The 23,515-nt window shown below is 50.1% G+C and overlaps 1 protein-coding gene across 1 annotated transcript; it reads left to right on the top strand.

Moving 5' to 3' along the window:
- The first annotated feature begins 13,618 nt into the window (after positions 1–13,618).
- On the top strand, positions 13,619–22,617 carry NCAPH (non-SMC condensin I complex subunit H). The gene is made up of 15 exons (XM_082495797.1): positions 13,619–13,681; positions 14,690–14,828; positions 15,711–15,829; positions 16,158–16,347; positions 16,904–16,995; positions 17,155–17,360; positions 17,836–17,984; positions 18,526–18,632; positions 19,078–19,200; positions 19,512–19,619; positions 20,305–20,466; positions 20,788–20,904; positions 21,156–21,241; positions 21,566–21,641; positions 22,109–22,617. Exons 1-15 carry the CDS (start codon positions 13,634–13,636, stop codon positions 22,166–22,168), a joined length of 1,782 nt encoding a protein of 593 aa, XP_082351923.1. The 5' UTR covers positions 13,619–13,633; the 3' UTR covers positions 22,169–22,617.
- Positions 22,618–23,515: the final 898 nt, after the last annotated feature.

The following is a 23,515-nucleotide window of genomic DNA, read 5'->3' as shown; positions in this document are numbered from 1 at the left end:
AGCAAAAGCTTTGGATTAGTTTTGTGTGCTCCACCATAGCTTGTGTCTGAACACAAGAGAGGTTTGGCTGGCCTCCACCTTGCTTGCTGCCTGTCCAACCCACCACGTACCGGGCAGGTGGACAGGATGCAGAAATGGGACAGAGCTGGGTTTGTTCTCCTAAACTAAAAATACAATATTAGCAGGCGCTTCCCTGCTCTCTGCAAGGCAGCAGGGGTCTCCTAGTGCATCCCACCCCACGTGAAAATGAACCAGTCTTGCACTTTCCTCCTCCCACCTTTAATTTCATTCTCCCTGTCACTCCCAGTTGAATATCCCAGGAGGTATTCAGTTCAAAAATCCAGCAAAAAATGCTCTTTTCAACTTCAGGAGCCTGTACGTCCATGGGGCACCACCAGCCAATCGGCGCTTCAACTCAGATTGGGGCATTTCTGCACAGTCTCCACTCATCTCTGGCACCCGCATCCCTCTGCATGATGGTCTTGTGTTGCCACTCCGCAACACGGCTCACCAAAACAGGGCTCTCGAAAAGGATTTCTGAACTGAGCCAGACTCTGGTTGCTGTTAATCAACCGTATGTGCCAAAAGCAATCACTGTGATTTCCTGAAAGGCCCAAGGTGATGTCTCTTGGATAGATTTTAGAAGCCTGTGGAGGTCTGGAGAAGAAGAGACTGATCATACCAAAATGTTTTTCACAACCTGGAAATGTTTAGAGCTGCACAGAAAGGGGCATGGTAGGATTCCATCAGAAAAACAAAAGTTTTGCCAGCGTACAAGGTTTGAAGGGAGACAAGAATTTTGCAGACATTTTTTACTCAGAAGAAGGTTGAAATGATTCACTTCCACTTTCCAGATTTTGATTTAATCAGGGAAACTTTTTTTCTTTTAATCCCCTTGTCTTTTGCATAAAACATTCAGTTTATGATGTGTCTGTGGATATATCTAATATTTCAGTCCTGTTATGATGGATAATTTTCACTGGGGCTGTTCATACCAAGGGCTCCTTTGGTCAGCAAATGTATGAACATACTCTCGGGGTGGGGGGTGGGGGGAGTAATTAAAATGAGAAGTGGGCAAACTTGGCTTGTTGGGAACAAACCCACGAGTGTGGGGGCATTTCGGAGGCAGTTGTACCGACTGCTCCTTCCTGCTGGTCCAGTCTCTCACTTTTGGTGTAGAAAACAGACTCCTAAAATGGATTCACTGCAAGATAGAAACGCCGGAGAGATGCAGGACAGATTTGCACAGGGCAAGGAAACGGCTCATTCATTTTAAAGCAGCCGAACATCAGACCCTGCTGAGCACACAGCAATTTCTGGAAGCAAAGCAGAGCTGACTTTTGGAGCTTTTCAATTCTTCAGCCTCCAAACTGGCTGTTGGAAGATCCAGTCATTAATAAATCCCCAGCCACGATGGTTCTCGGAGATAAAAAAATACACGTATTTAAGCAATGACTCCAGCAGAAATTAAATTAATGGGCAAATAGATTGATCCAAAAGCAACAAAATGGCCGCAAATCCAGATTGACAAGAACGATCATCTTCATTTTTACCCAGATTCCTGCCAAGTGCCATCAGTGAGGAGCAGCTCTTCCAGCCACTTGCACGCTCTTCCTAACTGCCATGACTACGCAACTTTACAAACTGCCACATGCTTCACATACGCACTGGAATATGCTATTTTTTTTCCTGCTTAAACTTCCACTTCTCACCGTTCTTGTCGCCTTAAGACATATTCCCTTGCCACTGCCTCCCACAACCCCGCGGTGCATGGAGAAGGGGGAATGGCATGAGCCTGCCTGGGGATTTGGTTTTGCCAAAAAAAAAAAGCCCACCAGCCCCAGGGAGCAGGGATTGAAGGGATGGGTGATGCCAAGGGGTTTGAAGCAAGGGTTGGACTAGGAAACTTTTCCCACCAACTCCACAGGAGCTGTGCTGCCAATACACAAGAAGGTGCTACAAACCAGAGCCAAATCCCGATTTACTCCCAGCTGCCAACCCAAATTCAAAACTAAAATGAAACCAAATATCTCAAAACAGTCTAGAACAAGACAAGCAGAGATCTGCTCCACACACCCCACGCACAAGAGTTTGTGTCAGGTTGTGAGCCTATAGAAATAGTCAGCATTTTTCTAAAAAAAAAAAAAAAAAAAGAAAAAATGTGAAAAATGTGTGTGTGTATATATATATATAACCACGCTGCCCTTTTGTCCTCCATGTTTTACGCCCCAAGGATGCTGTGATCATGAGATGTGCAGAGAAACGACAACTGTCTTCTTGCAAGTGACGCTCAGCTTGAAACGTGGGATAAGCCCAAGGGAGTGCATGGAGACTTCAAGTCAAGCTGACGGTTTACAGCCTGAAATGCTTCTTGTGCATCTTGTAGGAAACTATCTCTTGAAATAAAAGTGGGAAAAATTCCCACCTGTTCCAAATAGTGCCAAGGACCGCAGCGGAGCCTACCTGGGACACCCAAGCTGATGGGAACATGTCAAGGGATCATTCAACAGATGTAAACCAATGCAGGAAAACCAAAATGTTCTGTGTAAATGGGTACAAGACACCCAAACCTGGGGTTTCCTTTCACCCCCTCCAAGTGTCAAGTTATTTTATTGGTGGAGGCAGGAACAGGGACAAGACTCTCTTCACATTTAGGATCTAGGCCAACCCGCAAGATGGGATGTTTGGGTCAGGTCCGTGTCCCATGACACGCATCAGGCAACATTAGCTGGTTTCATCAACCAAAAGGCCTAAAACAAGACGCCCGGGCCCAGGCTTGGGGATGGGACATCTAACCACATGGTGAATCCAGTCTCTGCACTATTTCCAGCTCTCCTTTCAAACAGGTCAGCTGTAATACAGAGGCTTTTTCTGGTTTATTAACCCTGTTTCCCTGGTTTGCTTGCAGATCTCTGATTAGAAATTCAATTGCAAAGCGAGACAGTTTCTTTGTCTCTTTCCTGGCTCTCTGAAATGCAAAATAATAGCATCTGGAGAGAATCACTCAGCAGGTCTGCACACATCTCCTCCTTGGAGGCATACAGATAACTCCCACCATCATTAAGGGGAGCTGCCTAAGCCCAATTACAATGCACTCCAAGCTAAAACCATTGCAGAAGGGAGCTCTGAAACCCAAATCCCAGCCTGAAGCCATCTCCTGACCCCCAGGAGACTGACAGAAGCTCAGGTTTGCTTCCCAGCATTCAGAAATTGCTCTTCCCACTTAGCTCCCAGCAGGAGCATGGAGCAGCAAAGCCCCGTCTCCATACATACTTCGAGGTCTGCTCAATTTCCCCAAAATACAACATTTACACCCCGTTTCATGTGTAACCATTTATCTCCCCCACCAGCTCAAAACAAAACAACAGCAAAAGCCGAGCAAGAGCTGCTTGCTAGAAAAATGCGGCAGCTTTGCAAACGTGGAAGTCAAAGCAAATCAGCCAGTACCGATCCCCATTGTTTGTAGTGCTCGTAAGGGGATTGCTGGTCGACACACAAACGGTTGCCCGCCCAACCACTTATCTTTATTATTATTTTTATTTTGCTGTCCCTCGAGGGATGCAGTCACTGCTTGGCCCAGACAAGCACACCGTGTCTGCCACGGGTAGCGATTTGGGATGGAAGCAGAGTATCCGCTATTTGCTGTGTATTTCTGCAGGGTCGAGGGGGTTGGGGGAGGGGTATTTTTAGCTTGCTGTGTCCTAGCCAGAGCCCTCCTGCGAGGTCACACAACCAAAGTGCTCAGCCCAAGAGCTCCTAGCTCTTGCTTACCGTTAAAATAATAACAGTAATTAAAAAATAATAATAAAAAAAAAAACACACAAAAACACACCTCTAAGGCTTCAGGACTCTGTTACTAATCAACTGAACCCATCATCCTGCCCAAAAAACTCTTCTCCAGCTGAATAGTTAATACAGCAGTTATAAGACAAAGTTTAACACACAAATAGCCTCTCTTCCCATGGTATATCCACCCAAAACTCCATCTCTGCTGCAAGCTAAATCCCACTCATCAGTTAAACACGGTGGTTGCCACACCCCGGAGAAGGGACAGTGAGTCCCAAGAGCAGCTGAGGATGAGAGATGACTTTCAACTTTCCATCCCAAACAAAAAAGTTCCCGATTCTGTGCAACATGATACAGTTGGGACCAGGAGGGGAGCGAGGGCATGAGATGGGCTGCGAGGTACATCTGGGGTTTGGTATTTGGTGCATGGGGCAGCTGATACGAGCTTTGCGTGAAGTTCTCCCCGTAGTAGCATCTCTACAGAGCAAAAGTCCAACCCTCCTCCCCAAAGTGGTCTCTCTCTGATCGTCGGGTTTGTCCAAATAGATTTTCAGAAATAAATGTTTCTTTTGTGAGACTATGTTGCAACCCATTAATGAGCCTGTAATGATGAGAGGTGGCAACTGGTAGCTTGGTGGGAGTGGGAGGAGAAGCAGCGAAACGTGGCAAAGCCAAAACTAGGTGAAAAGAGGGGTGAAAAGCAGCTGGTGGGTTTGGGGGTGGACCTCCGTTGTGAGGGGCATGCTCTGAAATTTCAAAACTACAGCAAGAAAAAGCATAGCCCACTAAACTCAGTCATCCGCGAAGCTGCGACCGGCCGCATGGCACCAACTCCCAAAGCACAGGAAAGGCTCGAATCACTCCCGCAACGCAGGCAGGACTTACCGGCTGCTTGCTTCTCTGCATGGGGCTGAAGCAGACGTGCAACTCGCAGATCATGCATCAGCGCTGGCGTTTCCACCTATTCAGCTGAGAGCGATTCCCTTGATGAAGCAGCTATCACGCTTGTCTTCGCTTTCTGGTTTGGACTTCTCAAATCCCACTGCTGCACTGGGACAGCACAATCCTTGGCTTAGCCAAGACCTCACCACACCTGATGGGAAAGAAGATGTGAATAGAAGGAGCAACCAGCCGTGCTTCACCTCCCAGAGCAAAGACCCCAACCCAGCCAGCCCTCGCAATCAGCTCCAGCCAGCTGTAATTTGCAGTTTTTAATTAGAGGAGCGTTGCTGAAGCACAGCTGATTGGCATCGCTGCCAAAAGGCCCTGTCCCATGTGCCTATTAAGCTCTTGTTATTTATTTTCATGGGTTATTTTATCATGCAAAAGGGAGAGAGAAGGAATAAACAGTGTCACACACTGCTGCTGTGCCATGCTTCGCGCATGCATCTGCTTCCAGCCAAGCTACACCGCAGCGGGAATCCGAGAGCTGATCCCACTTTACAGCAGGATTCGGCTTGTCAGATCCAAACGAGGCGTCATTTTATTTATCGGCATCAATACATTGCTTTTCCCAGAAGGTTTCATACCTGTTCCTAAGTGCACCTGCGCACACACGCTAAATAAAAGTGATGAGAATGCGCATATGGGTTATAAAAAATACTTATCAGCCACTGCAATCCACTGGAGAAACGGTACGGAGCAACCCAAATTCCTCATGCCCCAGTTCATCCCGGCTTGCACATCTCCTCCATCTGCAATCCAATAGGAAAACCCGCAAAATCAAGAGCTACCTGGTGGGTTTGGGTCAGGGCTGAAGCTCTGGGGAGAATTTAAAGCGATTGTTTTACGAAGGAGAGAATTATTCCCTGCATGTGCAGCCTGGTGAAGTACTGCCTAGCTCTTCTCATCTAACAATCGGCACCCTCCTTCCCAAGCTGAGGCCTTTGCCGCTCATTGCATGCCACGATACCCTCACACAGCATGCAAAGGGGCATCGGCGGAGTTCTCACTGTGCCTGCAAAACCTGCCGGAGTCACTCACAGGGCAAAACCTGGATCCACACCTGGTCAAGCCAAAATGCACCCGGTGAAAGCGGGACCAAGCACCAGCACCCTAAAGGGTACACCCAAAAAGCAGAGCCGTGTCGTCACCTGCGCCATTGTGTCTTTTTATAGCTGCTCCCAGCCATCCTGGCAAGTTTTGCAGCCTTCAGTGAACCCATCCATCTGATTATCTGCCACAGCAAAGACACAAGTTCAACTTAATTAACATTTATGGATTCCACAGTGTTTTGCATAAATGTTTGCTTAATACACAAGTCAAAAATATCCCCAGAAAATGAAAATTAAAGATAGTTAATTGCTTGTAGCTATGCACCAGTGTGTAAACTGAGGTTTCCATAGCACCAAACAGTCTGGTAGATCGTTACGACAAAGTTAAAGCTTAAAGAGAAACTACTTGAGTTTAAAGTGTAAGGAGGGAAGTGGATTCTTCCCATTCTTCATTCGACTTCATGAGCTCCTCACTTCAATTTCTGTGCAGATTGCAGCAGATTTTGGTTTCCCCGTCGCAAACGGGGCTACTTGGTGGAGAATTAGAGGCCACAGCGAAGCAGTGTCCGGTTGTTTAGACAAGTAATTACTTTTTATTACTGAACTAAATGAATTAAGCAGTAGCTAATGAAAGATTTGAGAACCCACAGCAGCAATTCAAAAATCAACCGAATCCAGTTGTGAGCGTGAAATGAGGATTAACTGCAGTTTTCATATTCTTGGTGCCAAGTGACCACATCAAACGGACTTTCCTTCACACAGGCGAGATGCAAATACCTGAGGAAAGGAAGGGAGTGGGCCAGAGCAACGATTGCTTAAATAGGATGCTCAAGTGTGGCGAAGACTGTAATAAGCTTGATTAAAAGTCAAATATTATTAATTTGAGCAATTTGATGGGCAGGGAAGAAGCGTGTCGCAGAAGGGTTTAGGAAATCCCAATGTGACCCGTGGTCTCAAGATCAGGGCTTCATCCTGGAAGACATCCCAGGACGGAGACCCCGACCAGGATGAGCTTCCCATGGTGCCATAACCAATGCACACACTCCTGTGCCCCAACAATCCTGCTTTCCCCCTTCTCTTTTCCTATAAGGAAGTTATAAGCTGGGTAATATAAGCCTCCCAACACAAAATATTCCAGTTACAGAAGACCGAAGGTGTCAAGAAGAAACACAAGCCCTTCCTGAAGCCGCTGTCATTCCAAATAGCAGCATTTTAGGCTGAGAAGAACATTACCATGCAAAGCACCTCCAAAAAAACATTATTCCTGTTATTGCAAAGCAGATTGCGCCGTCCAGGTTGATTAAAAGGTTTCAGGGAGGTAATGAGAGCAATTTTCAATGGAGGTGAAAGGAAAAAGAGAGAAACAGAGGGTTGTTCTGAACCACTCGGCTTTCTGCAGAGGCACGCAGCCATGATATCGCAACAGCAGATAATATCTGTATTGAGGGATGCGTAGCTGATTATTACAAGCTGTTCACCATCCAAAAGCTTCTCTGATGCATGGCATAATCAAACGGCTGCAAATTTGCATTTAAATTGAAGAATTTCGGAATCCACGCCCCAAAGAGGAGAGGGTCTCCTTGGGTGACACTTCTGGTATCTCACAGCCTTCACAGAAGAAGGCAAAAATTATGTGGGACTCTAAACCACCCCCAAAGCCTGTCCTGCTGCCCTTCACCAAGATGCATGTCTCCGAAAGACATGATTGATATCCACGTCCCAACCACACCACAGCAATAACCCTCCAGAGAGCGGAGTCCCTATTAGATGGGTTTGTGTTAAGGTTTTTGTCTTGCAGCACTAGTGTTGTCAGCGTTACAAACCTCCCCCCCCCAAAAAAAACCTCCTCAGTGTTCGACACCTGGACAGCAGTGGCAGACACAGAACCCACACCGGGATTTCAGCAGCAGCACAAAAAAGGCCACAAAACCAGCAGCAGAGGCACACTGGGCACATCTCCAGGGACTTCTGAGTCACTCAGCATGCCCAAGGGATGGAGTGTGCAGGGGATGGAGACAACGTCCTCCAAAGCAGCTCTGGGCTGAGATGCTCTCTCAAGACCTGTCAACAAAATCTTCCCCGTGGACTTCACCCGTGCCCTGCACAAGCAGAGAAGCGCAGCGAAGCAAGCTGTCCCGCTCTGCAAACTGTCGTTCTTTCCTCCCCGCAGCACCCTCAAAGGTGTTAGCACCTCTGAAAACACCGGTCCGGTTGGCAGCCTGTGCAAGGACTCAGAGTCCCACCAATTTCCCCTATGATGTGGGGAAACCCTCTTAGATTCAGGTCCCACGTGTACACCAGTCCCACCCTCCTCTGCCCCATGCAGAGCCGTGGGAGCTCGGCTCTGCTGTAAGCCCCTCACTCGCAAGCACCAACCTAGTTTGAAACGATCGTTTCAAACTGCCAAGAGTCCTAAACGACAAAATAAATAGAACTGAATTAACAAACCACTGGACCCAGCCAGTCCATCTAGCAGCTCTGCAGCAGGTTCCTGCAGTCAGAAACGATTGCCAGTGTTATTCTTGGGGGCTGCAGGCTGGCGGTTGTGTCCGGACCAGCCTTGCCCGTTTTTCTCCCTTTTGTTTGTAAGGGAAAGTTGCCAAGAACAATGCGAGACGTTGCATGGGCACAGTCAGACCACAGCTGGGGAGAGGTACAGCCTCGTCTTGCGGCTGCCGGCCCCAACAGCTCCAGAGGATTTACAGTTCATCACATCCCTCATCTGCTTTCAGCCCTTCAATCTCATCTTGATTGCTCCGTCGGGACCTTGAGGACTTCTCAGCTGGAAGTGATAGCCCGCACTGTGACCATGCTACTGATGATTTATATATCACTGCACTTGAGGAGTTATTTTTATATCTGATTTTGCAGCCATTGGCAGGTCTGTGAAATCCTGGATTTTCTAGTACAAGTGCTTTACCTGGCAACAAAACACGAGAAATGAGAGCACAAAAGGTCAGATCATCACCACTCATTGCAAATGAGCCAGGTGCCTGCAAAGGCAGAAGCCACTGAGGCCGTCCTGAGCTCTGAAACCATCTCTGTGGGATGGTCCTTTGCCCGCTGGCCTCTTCCAGAGCCTCCCTGCTCAGAGCCACACTCTCTAAGGACAAAAAAAAAAAATCCAAGCTGTGTTAGTGCGAGCCATGTTGTAGCCTTTTCAGACGTAGCACTGAGCCAGGGCACAGGAAGGCTGCTCGTGAACAGGCCTTGCCAGTAAGACCTTAGAGAAATCAAACTGTTTACCTCTTCTGAGGTTTCAACCTCTTCCTTGTGCCCCGAGGTACGATCATGACCAGAAGTAGCTCTGCAGCAATAACAAGGCAAGGCTGAAAGCAGACGGCATGCTCTGAAAGGGGAAAAATCAGACAGAGACGCTGACCCTGGGGTGTCTGTCTGCAAAAAGGATCTGCACTGAAAACCAAAACCCTCCTCGTCGCTGTCAGCAGCCAAGCAGGTATTAAATTGCCTTTTATCACTGGGATGAGCTCCAGTTGTTTGCATATGAATAGCACCAGTGGGTTAATAAGCGCTCCTGTAGCTCTGCTCCAGCACAGGCAAATTACCAGATAATCTTTAGTTTACTGGTCATTTAGAGAGGGGTGCGTCAGTTCAACAAGAGGCGACCCCGCTTGTGTGGCATCAACAGCCTCAGCCACCGCAGCAGGGTCCCCAGACACTTGGGGACATGGGTGCATGCAGAAGTGCCCGTGACCCACGCAGAAACCAAACCTCCAGCAGCCCCATCGCTGCTGCTGAGTGCCCACCGAGTCAAGCAGAGGTCTGATGCTGGCAGGGGGCAGAGGTCCCGGTAACCCCAGAAGGCTGCGAGTTCCACAGTCCCCAGCTCTATTTTTAAGCCTTGCAGCTGGGGAAGATCCCCGTTGCTATGCTACTCGTGTTGTGGGTCCGGAGCAGTCAGCGCATCCCACCCCTGGGACCCACCAAGCAGCTCAGCAGTCCTATGGACATGACCAACAAGGTTTCAAGTCCATCACAGCAGCTGCAGCATTCACACAGGACTGCTTCCCCCCCTGTTCCTACTCTTCTCCTAAACTTCCCACCCCACCTCCAATACTTGCCTGCAGCTAGGAGACATGCCCCATGTTCAGTGTCACCCCAAAGCTCCCCGCAGCCCCGGCACGGTGCAGGCAGGCAGGTGGAAAAGTACCAGGAGCGCAGCAGGCAGCAGTTGCTGCCTGGTGGGCGGACAGCCGGCTTTCCCTCATAAGTCATTCTTCCCAGCTCCCAGCAAACCTTAAACGAGCCTCCAGCATTCCCTCAAAAAGCAGGAGAATCCCAGCACACCTCCATCTACTGGGTGATTTTCGGGAACGCATCCTCCGGCAAACACCCACCAGCAGGTCTGAGTTGTAAATCAAGTTTCCCTAAGTCCCGCCAGTGATTTATTAGTTGGGGAGCTGATCAAAGGGGGAGCAGCCACTTGTAAAAGTTCCTGTCACCAAATGATACATTCTCTTAATTTCCAGTTAAATACATAGCATGAATATTTCTGTCCTCACCAGCACCACTAATGGCTGGGAATAATCAAATGCTCCACACATTGCTATTGCCACAGCAGGAGTAATTTATTTGGACATTAAAAACCTTCATAGTTCCTTCAGCCTCTTTCATTTCAGATGTATAGCTGGAGATATTGATTTGTTTACAACAGCCATTAAAAGCTTTGTTATGAGGCTTTTGCTCGTAGGAAGACACATCACAAAGCCTAACCTGGGTTTTAAAGCATTTTAGTCTGGCCCAACTGGAACAGCTGAGGGAAGGGGCCAGAACCCTTTGCTCTGACCGCAAGTTATTTGGGGACAAAAAAGCCCTACAGGGTTTTTGCCCCCCCCCCCCCCCCCCCCCCCCCAAGTCACTTAGTCCCTTGTGGCTTTTTGAAGCGCCCTGAGCCTCCAGGGTGCTTGAGCTGTGTTTACGAGTAGACGCCAGTCTCCATAAGTTTATTCTTTTGCCATTTTTGGGGTGGCTGGAGTCAGCACAGAACCTAGCTGATGGCACAGCGACTCCGAGGCCACTCTGTGAGGGGAGCAGGAGGACTGCTGCCAGCTTTGGCTCAGCAGGGAACACAACATCTTGAGGAATGCAGTTGAGATCAAACCACATCTTTTCCTCCTGCCCCATCCAGTGGTTCAGGCTGGAAGAGCACTTTGCAGTTGGGAAGAACTCCGATATCAAACTGCAGCAATCGCAGTCCCCAGTACCTAAACCCCACAAGAAGGATTGGGGCAGCTGGTGCTTCATCCCCCTCAGGGGGGTGACAGCTGGGAATGCTGGCCTGGGAGGGCTAGAAATGCTTCTTGTCCAGGTGATGGCACTGGAGAAGAAGCTGTTCTTCCCACCAATTATGGGGTCAGGATGACAGTGGAGGCAGGCACAGGTCCAGGCCTAGTTGCCTGGTTTCTGCTAACCCTTCTACAGCCCAGGACATGCTACAAAAGTAAAACACACAGCTTTATTTCCCTCATCATGCAGCCTTGCCTCAGGCACACAGCTCAGCCCTCCGTGCAGGCTGCTCTCCATACTACAGCAGAGTATTTCTCCTCTGCCCACAGCCCAACCACTGTGCTGTAGGCAGGACTGCTGGAATCAGGTGCACCAGGCCACGGCTCTGCTGGGGAAAGGAAATTTCAGGAGCAACAGCTTTCCCCAGCAAACCTTTCCTGCTAGTAAACACAGGGAAACCAACACAATACAGATAACCTGGCCTCATCTGCCAAGAGCTGGGGAAACAGGTGAAAAGCTGAGGTGGAGCCTTCCCATGTTCACAGGGTCCTGCACACAAACACAGGCTGCCTTGGGTCAGACCAAGAGCAGAAGGGATGGGCTTTGGGAAGCATTACTTTCTCCTCACTTACCAGTCTCTGCCTCCAGCACTGCAGTGAAAGCAGGAGCTGTGACCTGCTCCTGCTCTCCCAGAGCATCCTTCCTGAGCCAGGTTGGAAGGAAGAATGCTGTGCTGGGCAGGACAGAGGGCTCCAGAACTGAAGCCAGACAAGATGCCCCAAGCCATCCGCAAGCCCACTCCATGGGGCTGACATCTAGCACTTGCTGGATGCTGCCCAGCCTGAGACACCCCCGCCAACCCTTCGGTGTAGCCAGAAACCCACACAGTGCTGAAGAAATGAGGGCTTCAGGGCACACCGAAGGCTTATAGGACACACCAAAAAACACCTGGAGGGCCGTGGGGTGTACGGAAACGAATACAGAGTGCTCTGGGGAACACCAAACTTTGCACAGAGTGGTCGAGGGACCACCAGAAAGCACCTGGAGTGCTCTAGGGTGGCCTACAGAGCGAACTGAAGGGTCAGGCAGACGGCCCTGAGGGCAATTCCACACAGCCGGGGGCTCCGGGGGACAACAAGAGGCAAACGGAGTCCTCCGGCGAGGGGCCATGGAGGCGCCAGCGATGGCGGGAACCACCGAAAGGCAGACAGCGGCCTGAGGGGGGGGCGGTCAGTACCTAAGCAGGTCGGCTCTGGCGGCTCTTCCTCCTCCGAGGCGGGCTTTGCCCGCTGCTCCGCCGCTGCGAGAGGGACCCGGGGCACCACCGGCGGCGGAAGGGACCCCTCAGGGCGCAAACCGGAGGCGGGAAGGCGGCGGGCCCCTGACAGGAGCCGCGAGCAGCGCGTCCTCCCCCTCCGCCCGCCGCCGGCAGACTGAGAGGCGGGGAGGGGAGGGGCGGGGCCGCGCGGCAACCGTTACGTCCGGCGCGTGCGCGCGGCCGGCGATTCAAACCGGGCGGGGCGGAGCTCCGCGCCCTCCGATTGGTCAGCGGCCGGCGGAGCCGCGCTCCCATTGGCCCCGCCGCGTGAGGGATGGGCGGGGCGACGGCGGCGGCGGGCCTGAGGGCGGCGAGGCCCGGCCCCGCCGTGAGGATGAGCGCCCTGACACCCCAGCGGGCCCCGGCCGCCTCCCCCGCCCCGCGGCCCCTCGGTAACACCGGCACCCCCGTGCTGGCCGAGTGCCCCCGTAACGACGATGAAGGGGAGAGGCGGCAACGCCGGCGATCGAGGGTCATCGACTTTCAGCTCAGCGGTACCGACTCGCCGCTGGGCCTGGCCTCGCCCGCAGCCAGGTAGGACCGGGCCCGGTGTGAGGGGCTGTGGGGAGGAGGAAGAGGAGGGTCCTCAAAGCGCCGTGTCCCCCGCAGGCAGGCGGAGGCGTGTCTGCCGGCTCTCCCCCAGTGGAGCAACGCTCAGATCTCGGACCATTACAGCACCTGCATCAAGCTCTCCGCCGAGAACGTGAGTGGGCGGCCTACGGGAGGGCTCCTGAGCCCGGTGCCGGCTCGCACCACCGTGAGGGGGCCGTGGTTGTAAAGCCGGGAGAGATTTAAAACTCCTTGAGCCTTGGCTAGGCGGTTATTCTTCTTCCCAGCCCTCTGAGCCACGTCCCTGATCCGAGCCACGTCCAGATCTGGACTTCTGTCGCTGACTTTCCCAGCAGTCACAAAGTAGGACGTGGCCCGGACCGCATCATAGAATCATCTCGATTGGAAGGGACCTCTAAGAGCATTAAGTCCAACCGTTAACCTAACGCTGCCAAAACCACCACTAACCCATGTCCCTCAGCACCACGTCTGCACGGCTTTTAAATACCTCCAGGGATGGCAATTCCGCCATTTCCCTGGGCAGCCTATTCCAGTGCTTGACAATGCTTTTAGCGAATAATTTTTTCCTAATATCCATCCTATCCTGTAAATAGCCCGTGGGATGAGGGTTCAGACAGTTTTGACAGGTGTCATTTGCTGGGGGATCAGTTCTGAGCCGTCTGCTGTGTTTCAGAAAATTACCACGAAGAATGCCTTTGGCTTACACCTGATAGACTATATGACCGAGATCCTGAAAGAGAAGGAATCTGAACTGACTAACTTCAAGGTGAGAGGAATCGCTGCGGGGTCACGGTGGTGCTTTGTTTCCGACTGGCATTTAGCCTGAGGTTTAATGACTAACAAACCTCAAATAATGATAAGGTAACTGAGTTGGTTATTTCCACTGAAAATATCTGGTAGAGGCAGCACAGTCAATTTTCGCAGAAGCTTACAGTGGTGAATCCTTTTGTATCACAGAAATTAAAGGCTGAATTCTTTCAGTTATAGTCCTTCAAAAGGAAAGCTTGTTAAAAAGTAAGACTTGTGAGGCTTCTGAGGTATATACCAAGTGTTAAACCCAGTAGCAATACAGCGCTGTATAAGAAAGGAAGTTAGTGTGGCTAACTCCCGGACTAATTTTGATCCGGGATGGATCAGAATAAGAACTTGCCAGGGCAAAGACTTACTCGCTGTAATAGTTCACTGATGCTAGGAGGGAATTTTTGGGTGAATGAACAAATGAACGTGGCCTCGTGGAACCCCTGAGCTAGCTCTCTTACAGTTGATGACACCGAGGAAGGGATGGGAAACAGTGGACAGGTTTTCAGTGGGTGATCCTTCACCTTCCTGAGGGCATCCGTGATCGAAAAGGGCGCTTGGCATCTCCTGCATTTCACCTGTTTTGACTTTGTAATTTGAGAAAATACGATGATACCAAGAGGATGACCCAAAAGAAGGCATGAAGGAGAGGTGGAGGAGAGACGTCTCTTGGCAGATGCAAATCTGCACGCTTCTGCTTGTCCCTGCTGCTTAATCTTGGCGACTTTTTAAGTATCTTCTGTGTGATCCCTTCCTGATAAAGCAACCTATAGGCTCTGCCAGGGAAGACACATCTTGACACATGCTGTGCACCTAGGTCTCCAGTAGGTTTCAGAATAAATCCCTTTCCAGTTTTTCATAATTTTGCTTGTAATACAGAGCATTCAGGTCTGCAGCTTGTCTTCTGCGTTTGCATCTTCTAGATGAGACTTTTTCCTTTCTAACTAAAAATTGTGGCCTTTGTCCCTCCTGTCAGATAGCAGCTGGCACGCTTGATGCCAGCGCGAAGATCTACGCCGTGCGTGTGGATGCGGTCCATGCAGATACCTACAAAGTTCTTGGAGGCTTGGGCAAGGACTCGTCACCTAAGAAAAACGTGGATGGCCCAGAAGGAGGTGTGCCATTCACTCATTTTCTGTTAAGCTGTTCCCGTTCCACCTGTGTGTAAGAGAAACATCAGTGTACTTAAACAGCACCCATGAATTTCGAAGCACTTTGTACATCTAGGAGAGTACCATTACCTTCATTTTTCAAGGGCTGGGAAATCCTTAATTAGTTTGCCTGGACATTGAGCCCAGAATCACAGAATGGTTTAGGTTGGAAGGGACCTTGAAGACCATCCAGTCCAATCCCCCTGCCCTGGGCAGGGCCACCTCCCCCCAGCCCAGGTTGCTCCAAGCCCCGTCCAACCTGGCCTTGAACACCTCCAGGGATGGGGCAGCCACAGCTTCTCTGGGCAACCTGGGCCAGTGCCTCACCACCCTCACAGGCAACAATTTCTTCCTAATATCTAATCTAAATCTCCCTTCTTCCAGTTTGAAGCCATTCCCCCTCATCCTATCATTACATGCCCTTGTATAAAGTCCTTCCCCAGCTCTCCTGTAGCCCCTTTAGGGACTGGAAGGCCGCAATAAGGTCTTCAAGCAGGGAGGGTTGAGATGAGAATCTGAATCTGTTGCAGTTTGGCCCGTCAGATTTGTATGCAAAGCAAAGGTGGCCTAATCTGAAACATTAAGAATGAAGTGCCTCGCTCTTTGCTGTCCTCTGCTTTGAAACAAAAATGTGCTGTTAAGATAAAATAGAGTCAATAAAAAGAAATGCAGCATCCAGCCAATGAAACATTGGTGGTTCATGCTAATAGATACCTCATTGGGTAACTTCACGCCCACTGGGTTTTTGTGTGTTTGTTGTACAAACTGAAGTAAAAGTTGTGCTATCCCTCCGTAGGGTATTTTGGCAAGTTTTCTAAGTGTAACTTGTTATTCTTTTCCTTTTAGAAAACAGTCCAGCTGCTGAGGCTGTCAAGAGAGTTCAGACAAAGAAAAAGCACTCATTCAAAACCATCGAGCAGAACTTGAATAACATCAATGTGTCGGAGGCTAATCGCAGATGTGAGGTGGGTGGAGGGGGGCTGCTGTAGCAGCTGCGTTCTGGTGGAGGAGAGGAGATGTCGCCTCATCTTTCTCATTTCTATTGTTTTCCTTATTGTGCATTCCTCTTTTGGGCTTAAACATTCACACGCATGTCTGTGAATTCTGCTATTATAGCAAGATTGTTCCTTGTCACGTATATTCTTCCTGTGTGAGGCAGCTGTGAGAGCTCTCTCCTTACTGAAAACGATGTGTGGGTCATTCTCCCTGTACTTAAAAGTCTCCTGCAGAGACCTGCTGCACCCCCTCCACTTACTCCATTCCATGACTCTCTGCTTCATTCCACACCTGTAGATGGATCCCATGTTCCAGAAAACAGCCGCATTTTTTGATGAATGCAGCACAGCTGGCATTTTCCTCACCGGGCTGCGTACCCAAAACTGCCACAGCGAGCTCCTCTTTGACTCGAAGATCGTGCCTCTCCCTTCTTCAGAGACCCTCACGCTGCCAAACTCTGATCCTGTGAAAGTGATGAATTTAAAGCGTGAGTGCCAGTAATTGCTAAGCGAAGGGGCCCATCCAGACCTTTCGATACTTTTCACCTCCCAAGCGTGCTCATTTTAGTCTCAGCCAGCTTGGCTTGGGCTTTTGTTCACTGCTTGGCTACCCTGTGGCACCATTGCTCTGATCCTGATCAACTTTAGACTGGTTGCTGGAAAAACAGGACCTTTGTAGGTTTTAGATCACTACGTGTAGCTTAACCTCTGGCAGATCTGTCACACAGCACGTATACATGGTCTGAGCTGTGCAGCAGTTGAAATTAAGTGTGCTCCAGGTTAAGGACTGACCTTCTCAGAGTGTTTTGAGCCTGTACATACTACAGGCTCTGATAAGATTCCCAGCGTTATGCCTGTTCTCGAGCTAGGGTAGCAATTGAACTCTCCCTTTCTGCTGAGAAATGAGCCTGACTGCTTTTGCAGTGAGCCCTGCACTGCCTATGTACGTGGCTTTAAGAATGATTTAATGCCTGGCACTTGTTTTAGCTGCTGGTTGCTTCATCCTATATCTAATCTCTCCCCCCTTGCTCTCTTTGTCTCTAGTCCTACTAGAGCAGTGCATTGAAAAACGCCCCATCTGCTCTTCGCTGGCTGGTTTCCAGTTTACAAAGTGGGATGCTGAATCCCACGATGAGGTATGTTTGTTAGCTCTGTGCCAGGTGGGATACTCGAGCTGGGTGGGATACTCGAGCTGTATTCTCTGCTCACCTCCAAAGCGGTCTCGAAGATACACAGGGCAGTGGATTGTTGCGCTGTATTTTTTTTTTTTTCCTGAGTGCTTTCTTCTCCTACAGTCAGTGTCAGCCTTGTTGGATAAATTTAGGAAGAGCGACCACATATTCGATATCAATGCGGAGATAGAGAGCGATGTGGAAGACTGTGTTCCCGCCCTGCCAGATGACAATTTCAATTATGACTCCCCCAGGAGCACAGCAGCAGGCAAGATTGGGGAATTCACAGAAAACCTCAACTCCTTTGCAGTAGTCCACCAGAGCAACAGGTAAGTAGTCACTGGAAAGTTATAGCTTTGCTTTGATAGCAAGCAACAACTTCTAGCAACTGTCTGGGGAATCTTTAATTTACTTCATACACGTTTCCCATCCGGCTGTAGCTTGCTTTCTGCTCAAATTTTGGGTACATCCAGGAATGCGTTACAGTAATATCTCTACCCTCCAAGAGGACCTTTTCATGTGGTCACACTTGCTCGGAGTGACTGCTTGTCTGCTCACTCTGCTCCCCGGTTTCCAGCTCGCCCCTTGGCGAATCCACCTGTGTTTTTGCTGCAGCCCCACAAACTCCAGACAGAGCAACTCCCCCAGTACCCTTCACTGATTAAAGAGCAGGAGTCCTGCACGCGTGCCAGCAGATGCAGCGGGCGATGTCTGTACAAAGCTGATCTGGCTATTAAGTGCCCGCTCAGGCCTGGTGTGTGCCAAAGAACTGATTTCACTGAGCAGCATGTGTGCTTTTCTCAGAACTGATGCGGTTTCTTTTGGAGAGGGAGACATCGGGACCATGTGCCTTCATCTCTCCATGAAACCGGGGGAATATTCCTACTTCAGTCCCCGAACTCTGTCCATGTGGGCTGGCCCAGAGCACTGGCGTTTCAAACCTCGACACAAACGTACGTATTTAGAGACAGCGGCTCATACAGTACACATGCAGCTACTGCCAGGTCCTGCTTACCTTTGGAGATGGGTGACACCCGAGTCGTAAAGTAGGGACAGTAAAGAAGGGGACAAGCCTGTGTGGCTCTTTTCTAGCCGGCTGGGAAGCAGTACTAAGTTTGGACAGCAGGAAGGCTCTCGGTCACACGCAGATCCTTTGGTGTCTAACGTATTCTCTATTGTTTGGGTTTGTTAATGATGCTCAGCATTGAGGGGGTGTCTCTCACTGCAGCAGTAGGAGATACTGGCACTAATACAGCTCTGGCTGTTGTTTCCCACCTGCATTAAAACTGAAGATTAAATTACACTTTCAGTTTCTATAAAAAGATACTGATCCCTTTAAAACATAAAGCTGAAAACAACAGCTATTGCTTTCCCGTAACAAAGGGAAAAGTCCTTGTAAGTGACCTTTCTGTGTGGAGCAGATGCTCAAGTTAGGAGTGAGCTTCTTGTCCTTACTCTGTCACAAAGCACTGACAGTTTCCTTACTTTCTGCAGCAGATGCCAACTCTGAAAAAGAGACCAAGAAAAGGAGCGTAAAGAAAGCATTTGAAATTAACTTTGATGAGGATATTGACTTTGAGGCATATTTCCGTAAGACCAAAGTATGTGCTGAGTTTCTGCCTCTCTCTGCTTTCTCTTTTGTCATATCAGTGTGTCTTGAAACTGTCATCTGCAAGTGGCTCACCTCATGCTCCTGTGAAACGGGCTCTGGAATCCAACATAATGCGTGTTCCTTGGTGCAGGGTCTTCTGACTCCACGTCGCGTTACAAGTAGAGAGTTTTACCAACCTTGGGGTGGAGAATCAGGCTGGATTCTTCCCTCCTTAGACCCTGTTGGTCAGAGAGACCCTGCAGGCACAGCTGTGTGTCCCAGGGTGCTGCGCAGAACCCACTGGGTGCACTGGCTTGGACCAGTGTGGAACTCCTCTTTGGAGGCATCTCAGAACTTGAACCTTTTCAAAGGCCTGCGTTCAAAGCACTTATTTGTGCCTTATTCTTCCGAGCAGTGAGTAGCTCATAGGTAATGGTATTTATTACCTTCCCCAGGCATCTGTAACTCTAGCCAAATCCATTCTTGAAAGTGAGAATGTGAAGAGCACCACGCTTCCCACAGACTTCAACTATGACCCCAACAACATTCTCCAGCTGTTCCTCAAACCAGCTCTTAAGGTAACAGTCTTCTCTAAAAGCCTGTTGGCAGTGATTTCATGCACAAAAAAACCACTCGTCACCAAATGCTCCAAGTCCATTGGGATATTCCTCAGGGCTGGAGACAGGTCAGCATGTCTCTCGCTGAACTGACTCACTTGTGGATGCCGGAGCGGCTGCGCTTGGCTGTTGTGCTTCACAAGGGGCTTGCTAGAGGGCCGGTATGCGAGGAGGAGGAAGAGGGGAGATATAATGAAGGAACAAGGCGCAGGCATTGCTTGGGAAAGTATTTGGGGTTTTTCCTTTCCTGACCCCTGGTCCTGTCTCTGTAGCTCTGCAAGATGTCTGAGCCGGCCAGCTCGTTGAATCATGAAGATGAGATCGGCGAGTACGATTACAACAACCCCAATGACACTGCCAATTTCTGCCCTGCACTGCAGGTAACTGCAACAAGAAGATTTCTTTTTGTTGCCTATATTTGATACGCGATGGGAATCGTTTAGGAAGAATTTGTGTCCTAGGGAGCAAGATTTTTCCTAGGGAAAAAGAATTGGCGCTGCAAATTATGACAAAGCTGTAGGAGCCTCGGCTCTGTCCCCTCACTCTAACGACATCAGCTAAACTCTCTGCCTTTGGTGGTTGCCAGTCAGTTTGCTGCAGAAACTCCATTCCAGCCTTTTCCATACACATGTGCCCTAAAGTAGGAGCAATGCCATTACTCACCTCTGCAGTCATCTCTACACGGTGAGATTTGCTGCCAGCTGTTTCGAGCTCCTGTTGAAGCAGATTTCTCCTAAAGCTTCAGCTTTCTGCCAGGCCAGTGCTGCCTCCTGAGTGTGTTTGTAACAATTCTCAGCTGGTCCCACGCTGGCAGGAGAGCCCTCATCTCTTTCATCTTTCCTTGTAGAACGGTCTTTCGATATTCTGTGCTCTAGATCTCCCTTGGGTTTAGCCTTAGCTCAGCCTAAGCACCATGGGGAGAATAAGAACATGTTCCATGGGGAAGGTGAGCAGGTATTGCCACCCTCCTGAGACATGGGTGCTCTTGTTATCTCAGTGCAGGACATCTCTGGCTCCTCTAAGATGTCTCTGGGTGGCCTCACTGCTGTATCTCTTCTTGATCAGGCTGCAGACAGCGATGATGATGATGATGACCCCATTCAATTTGTGGGCCAGACGGAGGAGTTCAACCTTACTGCCCACCCTGAGGGTCAAGAGCTCAGGGTTGTCGGCGATGTAGATATCACAACGTATGGAGAGCTGAACCTCATTGCAGAGCCCCAGAAGGTAAGGATTTGTGTTGTCGCTGAGCTGTGAACTGCTTACTGGGGAGGTCTGGAGCAAAGCCTCTCAACACTTCAGGTGGTTAGAAGTCCTGAGACAGCAGTTTCCCTGGGGCAGGATCTCCTGGGTTTGCTTCTGGACACTTTATTCCCAGATGAACCCTTGCACAAGAGGAGGGAACTAAAAATCAAAGATTCAGGAGTAAGCATTCGCTGTTGTTCCCAAGGAGAACCATGTTTTGATGGTTCCTGTGGTCCTGATTGAGGATAGTGCTGCTGCTTCTGCTCGGGTGCTCTCAACTAACCCTGGACGACTTCTCCTCAGGTCAATAAGATAGCGATGCAGTATGCAAAGACAGCCAAGAAAATGGACATGAAGGGGTTGAAGATAAACATGTGGGACCTCTTGACTGATGGACGCAAGAAAGAAACAGTGGCAGAGGTGAGTGCAGGGGGAGCCAGATACCCCAACAGGCCCGAGGATAAGAGAATGCCCTGCAGGTAACTGTCCTGAACTCCTGCAGAGACAGACTTGGGCAGGTTTAGCAGCAATTCCTTTCTAGTGGTCTTGCTCCCACGGGATGGTCGGCAAGGACAGATGGAGTGAAACTTGCGGTGTTTTTTCTCTGAACACAAGGCTGAATACCGGGGAGCAAAGTCTGTCTCGACAATGTCTGTCTTTTTGCTAAATAGATGGAAGATGCAGAGAAAGAAGAGGACATATCAGTGGTAGAAGGAGAGAAGGTCTTCAGCAGCATCACAAAGGAACTGCTTCACAGGTAGAGAGGCCCTAAAAAAGGTCGGACTGAAACTGGGGGACAGACTTCAGCTAAATTTGGGCAAACACTGACCCCTCTGTGTCTATTACAACTGGCTAACTGAACCCTGATGGGGGAAAAAGCTCTTGCTCTCTGGGTTTGCCTGGGGGAGCTACAGGTTGCATTCAGCTTGGCAAATTCTTTGCTAGTGGGAGGGAAAAGGTGGAGAAAACCACATCCCTGGGGAGGAGCTAATCTTTGGTGACCTGGTCCTTGCAGGCATGCTCTATCCGTCGGGTTTCAGTAGACTCCGTCCACCCTGACCTCCTCCCTTCTCTTTTGTAGGCTGCCTTCTGCCATGGCTAAGAATTTGTCTATCCCTTTAGCCTTCGTCTGCCTCTTGCATTTGGCAAATGAGAAGGTAAGCGCAGCGTGCACACCGGGGACGCGGTAGGAGCAGCAGGTGTATCGCGCAGTGAAAACCACCGGGAGCAGAGCCATTCTTGCTACCTCAGGACTTCTCCACTTAAGTCCCAGTTTCGTGCTTACAGTGAACATAAATCAGGCTGATGCGCTGAGAACGACAGCCCGTGGTTAAGCACTCGCAGCGTTTCCAGCCTAACTGCTGTCTGTCCTTCCTTGTCCTTGGGTCTGGCAGCAGAGGGGTGAGCACTCCGTTGTTCAGTGTCATTCTAAACGTTGAGTGTTTCAGGCTCTAAAGCAACAGCTGATGGGAAGCCTTAGTCTTGCATGCGCTGATGATGATAGAAGGGGCTGGGGCTGTTATGAACCTTTGTGGGGGTGGGTTTTTTTTGTTTTTGTTTTATGCCAGAGCCAGAGGGGAAGAGCTTGGCTTTGTCAAACTTCACTTTTCTTTTCTATTCCCAGAATCTGAAGCTGGAGGGCACAGAGGACCTGTCTGATGTCCTAGTGAAACAAGGCAACTGAGCCATGCGTGGAGCAGACCGCTGGGGCTGACCCATGGGACAGAGCTCGGCTTCCCAGCTGACCAGTGCTCGCTCTGGACTTATCAGTGGCAGATTTTTCTCCTCCCAGCGCCGTTGCTGAGAAATCCCGCTGGTCTCTGCACCTCCGAAAAACTTTTAAATCAAGGATGTCCTACTTAAACGTAGGACACATACAGATGGACGGTTGCAGCTCAGCCTGCCATCTTCGGTCCATCGGCTCTTTCCTGGGTCATGGAGTTCCTCCATTTACTGTGAACCGTCAGGGCCTGCAAGCAAGAGTCTCCTCTGTGTGTCACCCACTGTCTGTCTGTAATTCCCAGTATGTGGACTGACTGTTACTCATGTCTCCAGTTCCTCCTGTAGTCCTGTTCATCCCCTGAAGTGATTTACTTTTTATACTGAGCTTAGAGATAATAAATTGCTACAGACTTTGTAGATGGGCCTTTGAGATGGGGAAGAAGGAGCCTCCAAAACAGGAGAGAGGTTAAAATAACACGGGTGTCAGAAAGAACCCGTGTTATTAGAAAGGTATAGAAACGTTATTATAAAAAGGTGAGCCGGGAGCCTTGAGGGATCGCACGGACGGAGCATCACCCATCCTCCCATACCTGAACGATGCGAGCAGGACCAACCTGGAGATGGTGGCCAGGTTCAACCAGGACTTGAGATCACCAAGGAAGTTCATGGTGCTGAGAAAGGTCCAAGATAAAGCCAGGAAGTCAGTCTGCAAATCAGCATTGTGTGCGAGGCAATGAGGAAGGGAGACCAGCGCTCCCAGCGCAGCTCAGACAGAGACGAAAGCCTTTGAGCTGAGCTTCAGTGGAGCTCCTGGGCCATGGATGCGGGTCAAGGCCCCTGGTGAGGCTGGTCAAGGCCATTAGGGCTTATTAGTGACCTCAGGGCCCTGAGGAGGTGGGTGCTGCTCTGTGCAGGGTGGTGGAGCCTAGACCTGGCTCCAGTGCTGGCCCTGCGCTGCCATCTCTGCCCCCAAGGGCACCTCTGGGCTGGAGGCTGGGAACAGGACCCCCATCCCAGAGATCCGGCCTGAGAGCGCAGGCTGGGGACACAGTATGGGCGCGAGATGAGGGGTTTGAAGTAAAATAGTCACAAACAGGGACTTTCTTCAAGAAAATATATATTTCCTTGAGCTGCGATTCAGCTGAGGGGAGATCCGCACGGGATGCGCCACCAACCCCCCTGTACCCACAGCTTTGAGACCAGTGGTATGACTTCCCTGAGGGGCTTCTGGGGTCATTTGGGGGGTGACAGTGCCTGTGTCGCCCCAGCCACTCCAGCACAGCGAGGGTGGGCTTGAACATACCCATGC

The sequence above is a fragment of the Vanellus vanellus genome (assembly GCF_965231255.1).
Source record: "Vanellus vanellus genome assembly, chromosome: 26".
Lineage (NCBI taxonomy): Eukaryota > Metazoa > Chordata > Aves > Charadriiformes > Charadriidae > Vanellus > Vanellus vanellus.
This window is presented reverse-complemented; position numbering and strand designations above follow the sequence as displayed.